The sequence below is a fragment of the Pygocentrus nattereri genome, chromosome 18 (assembly GCF_015220715.1).
Source record: "Pygocentrus nattereri isolate fPygNat1 chromosome 18, fPygNat1.pri, whole genome shotgun sequence".
NCBI classification, from domain to species: Eukaryota; Metazoa; Chordata; class Actinopteri; order Characiformes; family Serrasalmidae; genus Pygocentrus; species Pygocentrus nattereri.
The window spans coordinates 22,683,149-22,695,361 of NC_051228.1; the positions used below are offsets into that span (position 1 = coordinate 22,683,149).

At 39.7% G+C, this 12,213-nt stretch overlaps 1 protein-coding gene across 1 annotated transcript in view; it reads left to right on the top strand.

Moving 5' to 3' along the window:
* The first annotated feature begins 900 nt into the window (after window positions 1–900).
* Window positions 901–12,213, top strand: part of LOC108433527 (integrin alpha-2-like) — a 44,181-nt gene continuing 32,868 nt past the window's right edge. The window contains exons 1-2 of the mRNA XM_017708151.2: window positions 901–999; window positions 11,839–11,962. Coding sequence (XP_017563640.1) covers window positions 954–999; window positions 11,839–11,962 — 170 coding nt within the window. The 5' untranslated portion in view covers window positions 901–953. The remainder of the gene's footprint in view (window positions 1,000–11,838; window positions 11,963–12,213) is intronic.

Genomic DNA, 12,213 nt, shown 5'->3' on the forward strand with positions numbered 1-12,213 from the left:
CTCTTTACCTTTGAAGGCCCTTGTGGTAAATATTCCTAAGGTCTGTCCTTCCTCTGTTCTCTTCAGATGTTTATTTTCACTCAAGTATTTGTGAGAAATCAACTTTTTCAGTTGAATTTCATCCCCTCGCACTTAGTTCTTAATTCCTTTTTATAGTAGTAATTTCATTCTGTTGTGCTGCTTCTGCAACTGAACTGCTTTGCTTTTGCTTAAAGCTCTCACTTTGGAGTTTTACCATTTAGAACAAAAAAAGGATCCAGAAAGAAGACTGGAGCCTAAATATCCTGTCATTACTGCGCTGACAGATGCTGGGCCTACTAAGAAGTTTCAGTTCTGTAGGCTGTTCCTTGAGCTGATTTATCTGACTTTATTTTACTTACTGGCTGCTCTGCCCACCTACAAATACCACCTGTTGTGGTTTTTGTAATCCACAGCAGCCATAGAATCATGGTGATTTCTTAATCCACTTAGTCATTCCTTCCAGTGTACACAGTGATGTGATGTATGCCTGAAAGGCCTTTATTCCATGAATGGATCCTTCCCATAAAAGGTGGCGTTTCGTAGTGGTGGGCTTAGTGTGTGGGAATTCCCATCACACCAAGGTTCCAGTTTACTTCGGTGACGTCAAGATAGCGGTGTCTGATGTAGTCAGCTTTTATTTCCCACCCATTTGTTGATTTAAAACAAATGACTGAAGTAGTCCATATTTTCTCTCAAAGAATCTGAAAAGCGTAAGCATCAAGAACAACCTGCGTGGCAAAGTCATAGAAAGTGGCTTTAACTTTGCTAATTCACAGAAAGTCCTTCTTTCTCATTCGTTCTCGCAGAGCCGGAGGCGGGGCCTGTGTGAATACGGGTGGGAAATAAAAACTTTGTTTCGCCCAATTCCAGCAAAGAACCGCGACAGAACAGCAGGCAGCTCAGCGCTCGTCAATACAAGGTTACTGAGAAACATGGATTTAATAAGCAGCCTCCTGCTGGTGTTCCTAACAGTTCAAGGTAAGCATCTGTCATTTATACTAGATCCACTGTCCAGTCAGTGTTCTTTTAAGCCATGTTTCTAGGTTTAGATTTGCTGACCACTCAACATGAAGTACATTCTTAGTGATTTCAGCTCCGTGAATGAGCCACCTGTCCTGAAGTGTGAATTATTTGAGTGTATATGCGGACTAGTGGCAGATGTGGTGGGCTAAAGCCACACAACAGTGCAAGTATTGTGTTTCCAGTAGATGAAAAAGTACTAAAAACCTCAAATTAAAAAGTGTCAGTTCCAAAAATGTTTATAGAACTGCTGCTGTGGACGCAGTGCATCATCGAGCATCTATCAGAAGTGGAACTAAAGTATGAAATGAAGTATGGGAAACTTAGTAAATGGAGTAAGTAGCTGACCACTTCACTTTAAAGGCAAACAAATAGTCAGTAGAGTTTAAGCCCCTTACAGTGACTGATGTCTATAAAGTATTACTTTGGAGACTGGGGTCATGTTTGTTTTTTTCTCTGTCATGTCTTGAGTCGGCCTGGTTTTGAGCACATGTTTCTGGCTCAAAAAATGCCATGTCAAGCGGTTCCACACAACTGTGTTAAGTAGCACAGTTGAATAATATGCACTCAGTGAGTTCAAGTAAATCACAGACCAGTGAGTTCTAATTAACTGGACTGATCATATTGTAGTGTCCCGCTACTGGCTCGCATTGCCATGGGTGAGCGGGAGGTGTGGTCATGTAAAGTGGCTGTCGGTAAGTGCCATGCAGGCAGTGCAAGAGACATTCATTGTAAATAAGTTGGTGTTAGCTTAAAGATGTGTATCATATGTTGTTTGTGATATTCTGTGCTGGGCTGTGGGATAGTGAGTGCAGTGTTAGTGCCTACTGTTAGGTGAAAGAGTGTGGCTAGAATAGACATGCCTGCTGTCTCAGCCATTTCCACAGCTCTGTGCAGCAGTTCATCCTTGCTGCTTGTTTGATTAAATAGCATTTGCCTTTCAATGCAATGTTTCTTGTACTTCATTAACACCACACTGGTGTCAGAAGTGGGACAGCACCTGCAACCCTTAATGGGGGAACTACATGGCATCCTGCTACTGGCTCACATTGTCATGGGCATACAGGAAGTGTGGCCATGCAGAGCTGCCATGCAAGTAGGCTCTTGGAAAGTGCTATGCTGGCAGTAGACATGTATTGTAAGTTGTTACTGTTAACCTAAAGATATAAATGTTATTTTTGCTATTCTGTGGGGTAGTTAATGCCTACTGTCAGGTGAAATTGTATGGCTAGAAGTGACCTGCCTGATTCAGCAGTGCTAAGCAGGGGTTTTGCCTTGCTGTCTGTTACATAAAAGAGCATTCACCTCTAAATGGCAATGTTTCCCATGTCTTCTTCTTTGCTGAGACCACAAAATTAACCTACATATTGTCATTAAGTTATTACACTGCTAACTCCCACTGACAGCTAACAACAGTTTGGTTCAGTAGTTATTTGTGGAGTTAGATGCACAATGGGTGAAAGACAACACAGATAGGGAAAGGGAAACAAGTTAAACAATATGCAAATATGCCAGGAGCCAATTGGAAAGATGACACAGAGTTCAGTAACTTAAAAAAACGTAGGGGAGGGTGTTGACACAGACTTTATGTGTATTATTTTAATTTCCGCAAATGTTTATTGTACATGTATAGCATATCACTATAATCTAACAACAACAACAACAATAATAACACTTTTTTGGCTGTTTTTTTTTTTTTAATAGTCCACACTGAATTAAGTGTAATAGCAGACACTGTAATCGCATGTAAGGTAAGACTTAATCTTTGTGAAATGAAAGCACAAACATAAAGTACAGTTTGGTCAAAGTTGTAGTTTTTGTCTGAAACCTGATGCTGTGGTCTGAAGATGTTCTAAAATTTGCATCAGCAACATCGATGGCTTTTTGTGCAAGCATGACAGCCTGATTGTTGTTGTACAACAGTCTCTTCCACAGTTGTGTGCAAAGGTTAGGGCACCTGTGGTCAAATTTCATGCTTTGTTGATTTTCTAAGTGAAAGTTACTGTTTATTTGCTGAATTTAACATAAAATGTGACCTGTGTTAAAATGATGGCACGGATTCTTTTTTTTCTGTTGTTGAGCTCTAATAAATAGAACTTGTGCACTAAACTTTACAAAATGTTAAGTTCCCTGTAGAGCAGGCATGTCAAACTGGGTTTGTGCTGTGCTGTGGAGATAAGCATAATCTAAGGCTCTGAATTCAGTTCACGAAGGCCTTGGTAATCAGTTGACAAGCCGAATCAGGTGTGTTTAATGAGGCAGTGTGCTGAAATCTGCAGTGTTTTGGCCCGTCAAGACTGGAGCTTGACACGTGAGCTATAGAGGATGCATTAACTTATTTTCACTTAGAAAATCAACAAATCATTAAGTTTGACCAGGTGGTGATCAAACTTTTGCATGCAACTGTGTTAGGTAGAGTAAATATGAAATGTATTTAGAATATCACATCACTCAACATTTAAAGGTTCTGTTCATGTGTGAAGAGTCTTAGTGTCTTGCTGTGATTTCCATGACGTAAATAAATAAACGATTAGGAGAATGAGTTTATACCACCACTGGGGGCTTTTTCTGCAGTAACACAGCTAATCACCACTGATCACAGACCTAGAATCCTATTAAATATGTGCTTAATGGTTTTAGAGCTTGATCTTTGAGCTGCAGAAGACTGCTGGTGTTGTACGTCTCAGAACAGTGAGTAGAATTACAATCCCATTTCCAAAAAAGTTGGAACACTGTGCAAAATGTAAATAAAAAAACAATATTTGCCCATTTTGAATTTGATGCCAACAACATGTTCCAAAAAAGTTGGGATGGAGGCAACAAAAGGCTGGTAAAGTTGTGAAAATGGTAAAGAAAAAACACCTATTGGTTGGCAACAGATCAGTAAAATGATCGATTATAAAAAAGCATTCCAGAGAGGAATCTTCCAGAGAGAAAGAGAGTTCACCACTCTGTGAAAGACTGTGGAGGCAAATAGTGCAACAATTCAAAAATAACATTTCGCAACATAAAATAGCAAATAACTTTCTCTTTTATTATCTACGGTGCATCATAGCATTGAAAGATTCAGAGAATCTGGAGAAGTCACTGTTTGCAAGGCACAAGGCTGAAAATCATCATACGCTGGCCATGATCTTTGGGTCCTCAGGCAGTACTGCATTAAAAACAGCATCCACCAATGCAAGTTAAAGCTCTAAAATGCAAAGAAGAAACCATATATAAACAGGATCCAGAAAAGGCTGCTGCCTTCTCTGGGCCCGAGCTCATTTAAAATGAACAGAGGCGAAGTGGAAAAGTGTCCTGTAGTCCGACAAATCAATATTTGGATTTTTTTTGGAAGTCATTGACACTGTGCCCTCCAGACTAAAGACTACTCAGCTTGTTATTAGTTCACAGTTCAGAAGCCAGTATTCATGATGTTTTAGGGGTGCATTTGTGCACATGGCATGGGTGACATGCACATCTGTGAAGGCACCGTTAATGCTGAACATTATATACATGTTTTGGCAACGTATGCTGCCATCGAGACAACTTCTTTTTCAGGGAAACGTCTATTTCAGCAAGGCAATGCCAAACCACATTCTGCATGTATTACAAGCATTGCCCCATATTACAAGAGTCCTGGTGTTAAACTGGCCTTCCTGCAGTCCAGACCTGTCACCGCTGAAAACATTTGGTACATTATAAAATAAAAAATATAATAACGGAGACCTCAAACTGTTGAGCAGCTGAGATCCTGAATCAAACAAGAATGGGGAGCACATTTCATTTTCAAAACTACAGCAGTTGGTCTCCTCAGTTCCCAAAGGCTTATAGAGTGTTGTTAAAAGAAGAAGTGACGAAACACAGTGGTAAACATGCCGCTGTCCCAACTTTTTTGGAACATGTTGTTGGCATCAAATTAAAATAAATGAATTCAATTTCTCAGTTTCAACATCATCAGTTGTTTTGTTGTGTTTGTAGTATTTTCCTTGAAAAATATATATGGTTTACATTTGCATATCATTGCATCCCATGTTTTTTTCTGCACAGCATCCCAACTTTTTTGGAAGTGGGGTTGTACAACAGAGCTTTCATGTAAAAAGTCTTTTTGTGCTCTCAATAGGACAATATGCTTTAATCAAGATTTTATGCAAAATGTTGGAAAACATTACAGTTCAAATGAACAGTTCCAGACTATAGAGGATAAAAGAGATCTAAAGTGTAATTCATAGCCACAGAGAATCTCTTTAAACAAGTGTGTAGAGAACCTGGCCCACGATAGTGGCTAAAAAGCATTGTGTGTAACTATAAATGATGCAGACTGCAGGGAAAAAGGTGTTACTTCCACAATCTGCTCTATGTCCACTTTGAATAGGCCGCAGAGAAGCCCTCGAAAATGGGTTATCCGGCTTACTGACCATAAAGCAGCCAGTGGACTGGAACTGTATTGAAAGAGAATCGGCAGGGTTACATAGTGGGACTGTGGGGACTCTCTCTCTCTCTCTCTCCCTCCCTCCCTCTCTTTGACCTTCTGCCTGACCTTTATGTCGCATTCTCTCTCGTGTCCATGCTTTAATCTGTCCTCTGTCTTTCGTCTGACCCCCGCTCACTCCTCCTCTTGTTTCATGGCTTTCTCTCAGTCTGGCTGCTGTATCCGCTGGCTGGCTTTTTAAGGGTTCCTTTGTGTAGCGCCTGTGCCCGTGTCTGTATCGCAGAAAGTATTCAGCTCTTTCCTCCACAGTGACAGATGAGAAGCTTATCGAGAGGCTGCTGCGTTTGTGGTTCAGCTGCATTTTTTTTTAACAGTGGTACTGTTAACAGTTTTAACAGTTTTTGGTAAAGACTGTGGCTAAGCTCTATTTTCAGATCTCACCACAAAACACCTCTGTGATATTTTGCTCTGTCTGCTACTTTTAAACATTGTTTAAAGACTCCTGCAGAGGGTGGACAATCGGCACTGGGTATGTTGCACAGCAAGTGGCCATTTTAGTCATTTCAGGACATCTTTGAGGATGAGGATGTTATTCTAGAGTCACATCACCTGGCACTATACTGATGAAAAAGGTTTTTTGGATGATAAACGCTCTTGCTCTAGCTCCCTGTGTCTGAAATACTTCCCTAATGTACAAACCACTTTTCTTTTCATATATTTTGTGCACACTGTATTTATTTTGTATTTTCTGTGAATGCAAATCGATGTCTATTCCTAATAGTTTACTGTATAGTTTACAGGAAATTTGTGTAAAAATTAAATCACTGCCAAAGTACAAGTGATCCACATGCCACAAAACTATCATAAAGATGCGAGATTACGCCAAAAGAAGATTTAATTTGTAATCTGTACTTTGAGTTCATGTTAAGTTTAAGTTATGCATTAAGTGTTTATAGTAGCTGATGATTAGCAGAAGTAAAATGAGTTTGGGAATAAACCTTGTCATATGGAGGAAAAGAATCGCTGTGTCAGCATGTCATGCAGCTACAGCCGCTTACAGAGAAACAGCTATCAGGATCTGAGAGAGTAAGCCCTTGTCAGAGCAGATGTTCACTCACTGGAGCTGGTGTTTGTGTACATTACAGTGGCGCTACAGACCCTGACAACCCAGCACACTCCCTGCCAGAATGTGCGACCGTTTGGTTCTTTGCTTACTAGTTTATTGTTAGCAAGATGTTTCAACATCTCCAACTATCTCAACAATCTCATGGCTAATTTAGCATTTTGGTTATAGTTGTTTTCAACTTTCCATTGATTTATCACGCTGAAGACATTAGCTGGTAGCTGTGAAGGAGTTTTTCCATGAATTATTTAGTTTGGACTCTCACATTATTGTGTGTTTAGTTCTCCAACAATTCTTGACACATCCTTTAATTCCAGTCTTGACAGCTATGACAAAGATAAAGTGACCTACCTTTCTGTGGTGAGCTCTAGTAATATGAACGCCTGTATTTCTGAGGTTAGTAACTGTTCATAAGGCAGCAGCAGAATTTGTTTTACCCAGCATTTACGCCTTTCCGTTTCTTGTGACAGGGGTCTATCTGCACACTGGTTCACTAAATTGTATGTTAAACATAGTAAAGACACCTCTGGTGATATACTGAATGGACATGTTATGACACCCAGTTCTCAGCTAAATCCCCAGCTACCTGGGATGACATAATCACTTACTTATTAGTAAGTGAGAGAGAGAGAGAGAGAGAGAGAGAGAGAGAGAGACAGTGACTGGACTAGAGTGGCACTCTATGTACTTAAACAAATGTAATGCATTTAGAGTGAGATCCAACCAGACATTTTAACTTTCCAGAACCCTGGCAACCCTGAACCAGAAAGGCTGAAAAGTGAAGTGTGCACACTTTTAGCACTCAGCACCTAAATGCAGCAGAAGAAGGAAGCAGCAGAGGAAGCTACAGTTTTAAATTTGTCCTTCTACACAACATAAGTTTATATGCAATACGCATATAGGTCTAAAATGAGTTGTTGACAAGATATGCGGAAGAGATAACTTGTCATTTATGCTTGTTGTGAAATACAAGTATATAATAAAGAAAAAATATGTAGCACATACATTAAGACAAAAGCTTTTCTCTTGTGCTGTTTATACTATGGGGCCTTATTTTTCTGTTAGCTGGTTAGACAAGAGAACAATAGATCTACCCTCAAGGCTATAAATACATCTGATGGTTAATCCCTTTCAGTATATGCTGCATAAGCTAAAAACTAAAAACTCTAATGCACCCCTAGATGGCCCTCCTCTAGGTGCTTATTACTCTTCCCTGCTCTAACATGCTTGATTCAACACCCAACAAGCTACAACAGATATGCTGAAGCAGAGAACACACAAGCTTGTGTGGTCTTGAGGCTTCGCAAGACTCTCTCAAACGGAATAATATTGCAAGATGCAGACTGTGATTCATATTCTTACACTATCCATCAAAAGTTTGGGGACACCTGGCTTGTCAAAAAAGTTTTTTAATATCATGGTCAGATTGGAATAACACATTAAAGATGCAGGTTCATTTAAAGGACAGCAATACCACACATAAATATTTGTGGCAGTATTAGTGGTAGCTGAGGAATAAAGTCAATGATATCCTTTTTATCCATTTTAACCTTCCAGATGTTTTGGGCCAGAAGAATTTCAATATGTGCTTTTAACAGTAGTTTGGAGGGGGAAACTGCCCAATCATTATTAGGGGTGTACTGATTCCCAAAATTATAATTTTTTGTAATTTGGTGGAGTTTATGTAATACAGTTTTAAACATTCCTTATTAAATACAGTAAAAATATGGTTATGTTAACATGTTAATGTATTTTAAAAATGTGGTTTGTTATGACAGCATTACAATCTAATACACTATATTTCCAAAAGTATTCACTCAGCCATTCAAATAATTGAATTCAGGTGTTCCAACTACTTCCATGGCCACAGCTGTATAAAACCAAGCATCTAGGCCTGCAGATTTGTGAAGGAATGGGTCGCTCTCAGGAGCTCAGTGAATTCTAGTGTGATACCATGATAGGATGCCACCTGTGCAACAAGTCCAGTTGTGAAATTTCCTCACTACTAAATATTCCACAGTCAACTGTCAGTGGTATTATAACAAAGTGGAGGCAATTGGAAATGACAGCAACTCAGCCATGAAGTGGTAGGCCAGGTAAAACGACAGTGCAGGGTCAGTGGATGCTGAGGCACAAAGTACGCAGAGGTCGCCAACTTCCTGCAAAGTCAATTGCTACAGACCTCCAAACTTCATGCAGCCTTCAGAGTAACCATATGGATTAAGAATGGGATGCCACTCAAATTTATATGCGTGTGAAGGCACACGAGCGAATACTTTTGGCAATACAGTGTATGTTAGCCCCATGTTAACACACAAGCGAGAAGCTAACAAACCTTCGGTTCAAAGGGTTGATATACAGTACTATTCAAATGTTTGGGCAGCCCTGGCCGAATTACATAGATTTGTATGGTTTTATTTGGGGGGTTTTTGTTTTGTTTTGTTTGTTTTTTAATTGAAGATGAGAATTAATTTTAGTGCATAGATGCTGTATTATGCCGAGAAACATGTTTCAAAGAAATAAAATATAAAACATGCCTGAATTTTTAACAGACCAGATTTCATGTAGACCCCCCCCCCGTCATCCACAACATATTAACTCCAGCAAATAAATAGTAATTGTGCATGAAACTGTGTAGATGCAGGGGCATCCAAACTTTTACAAACCACCATAACCGAGCACAGTGCTTATAGCCCAGCCCAATGAGGGGCTCCAAATTGACGTGGTATGCAACACTGTATACAGCCTTACTAGAACAGGATCAAACCTGCCTGCATTCCAGTGCTTTTAAATCATCAGAGACAGGCATCAGCACTAAACACACAGAATGTCTATAAATCTTCTTTTACTCCTCATGATACCATCAAAAAAAGAGAAAGAGATTAAAACAGAATATGGTCTTCATGAGGAGTGTGAAATGAAATGTCTGGGGATTTGTGTATGTTCTGTATTGAGATGGTTAATAATTAAGTCAAATGCAGGCTCTGTTTACTGGTACAAAAAACTTAGCTTAGTAAAACGGATCAAAACCAAGTTAACAAGTGTTGTCTCTTGTCATCCAATCATGGTCTAGTTTAAAGTGGAATGGAGGTGGAATCAGTGCAACATAAAAGACAGGGCCAGTGAACTAGCCCACAGATCAAGTGATTGACCACACATGGGACAAGGCAAGCCAGTACAATACTAATACTAACAGTACAATTTAATAAACACACATGCAAGTTACAAAAGAATACTTAAAAAAACTATTTTACAGTACAATTAGTACACAAAAGTGGCAGAAAAATAAGTACCATACAATGAGTACAAACTATTTTCAGAAGTTACAATGGGGAAAAAAGTATTTAGTCAGTCACCAATTGTCCAATTGTTCTCCCACTTAAAAAGATGAGAGAGGCCTGTAATTGACATCATAGGTAGACCTCAAGTATGAGAAACAAAATGAGGGGAAAAAAATCACATTGTCTGATTTTTAAAGAATTTATTTGCAAATAATGGTGGAAAATAAGTATTTGGTCAATAACAAAAGTTCATCTCAATCCTTATATTATTAATGTTATATATTCTTAGTTGGCAATGACAGAGGTCAAACGTTTTCTGTAAGTCTTTACAAGGTTGGCACACACCGCTGCTGGTATGATGGCCCATTCCTCAATGCAGATCTCCTCTAGAGCAGTGATGTTTTGGGGCAACACGGACTTTCAACTCCCTCCAAAGGTTTTCTATGGGGTTGAGATCTGGAGACTGGCTAGGCCACTCCAGGACCTTGAAATGCTTCTTACGAAGCCACTCCTTTATTGCCCTGGCAGTGTGCTTGGGATCATTGTCATGCTGAAAGACCCAGCCACGTTTCATCTTCAATGCCCTTGCTGATGGAAGGAGGTTTGCACTGAAAATCTCACAATTCATGGCCCCATTCATTCTTTCATGTACACGGACCAGTCGTCCTGGTCCCTTTGCAGAGAAACAGCCCCAAAGCATGATGTTGCCACCCCCATGCTTCACAGTTGGTATGGTGTTCTTTGGATACGACTCAGCATTCACTCTCCTCCAAACACGACGAGTTGTGTTTGTACCAAACAGTTCTACTTTGGTTTCATCTGACCGTATGACATTCTCCCAATACTCTTCTGGAACATCCAAATGCTCTCTGGCAAACTTCAGACGCACCCAGATATGTACTGGCTTAAGCAGGGGGACACGTCTGGCACTGCAGGGTCTGAGTCCCTGGCGGCGTAGTGTGTTACTGACAGTAGCCTTTGTAACATTGGTCCCAGCTTTCTGCAGGTCATTCACTAGGTCCCCCCGTGTGGTTCTGGGATTTCTGCTCACCGTTCTTGTGATCATTTTGACCCCACGGGCTGAGATCTTGCGTGGAGCCCCTGATCGAGGGAGATTAGCAGTGGTCTTGTAGGTCTTCCCGTTTCTGATTATTGCTCCCACAGTAGATTTCTTCACACCAAGGTCTGAGGTCTACCTATGATGTCAATTACAGGCCTCTCTCATCTTTTTAAGTGGGAGAACTTGCACAATTGGTGACTGACTAAATACTTTTTTCCCCACTGTATATCCTAAATCAGACATGATATTATATAATAAGCTAAACACCAAAATGGATTTCTAGATGTTATTCAATATTTCACATGTTTTGGGAACAAGAAGAAGTCATTAAAGGATAAATAATGTGATCAATTTATAGTAACTTCTTGACATCAGCCTTGAAATTTGATCCACTCTTTAAAATGAAAAGCCTTGCTAAATGTTTATTTTTTAAATCTTATTATGACTTAATTTAGGATGTTATTAAGGTTTCTCATTTTAGAATTATCTACAGGTCTGGTCATCGTATCAGACCTCATGATTTTGTTTACTGCTGCAATTTTTTTAAACCTGATGTAGCACTGGCTTTGAGGCAAAATTGGTTTTATGTTATTAAAACATTCTTTCCCTATTAGGAAAAGTAGTTCTACACTTTGTAAGTGGTAATAAGTACACAGAAAGTGGTACTACAACAAGTATAATACAAAGTGTCAATCAGATGAGTGTATAAAATTAGCTAGTATGCCCAAAACAGGGAATACAATAAACAGGCTTGCACTGCCTTAATTTTGTAGATCATGCTTGTTCTTGTTTTGTTTCTGTTAGAGTATATTTGATGTTTTATAGCAGGATCTAATGGAATCTGTGCATGTCTAGTCGAGCAATGGTTTTGCCCCAGCAGGTTGTCTGCAGAGGTGTAATGCTGTATATGTGTCTGCAGGTTGGTGCGTTGAGCAGATCTGGGGGTTTAATGTGGGAACAGCAGGAGCCAAAGTGTTCTCAGGAGCAGCGCTGGAGGAGTTCGGATACACAGTGCAGCAGTTCAGCAACTACCAGGGCAAATGGTAAACACTGAGTGAACATTGGTGGGATTGCTCTCTGTAAATTCCTCTCCTAAATGGTTCTTGGCTTAGATGCACTGGAAAAGCCTTTAAATGCTTTAGATTATGTACATGATATTACAGTTGTTTAAACTGTAAAGAGGAACAGTCACATTTGGCTTTTTTAATTCCGTAAAGTATTATGTCATTCCAGAGTTTTGAAAAAATCGTCGAAGAGGAAAAAAACTGAGAAATGACAGGCAACAGAAACAATC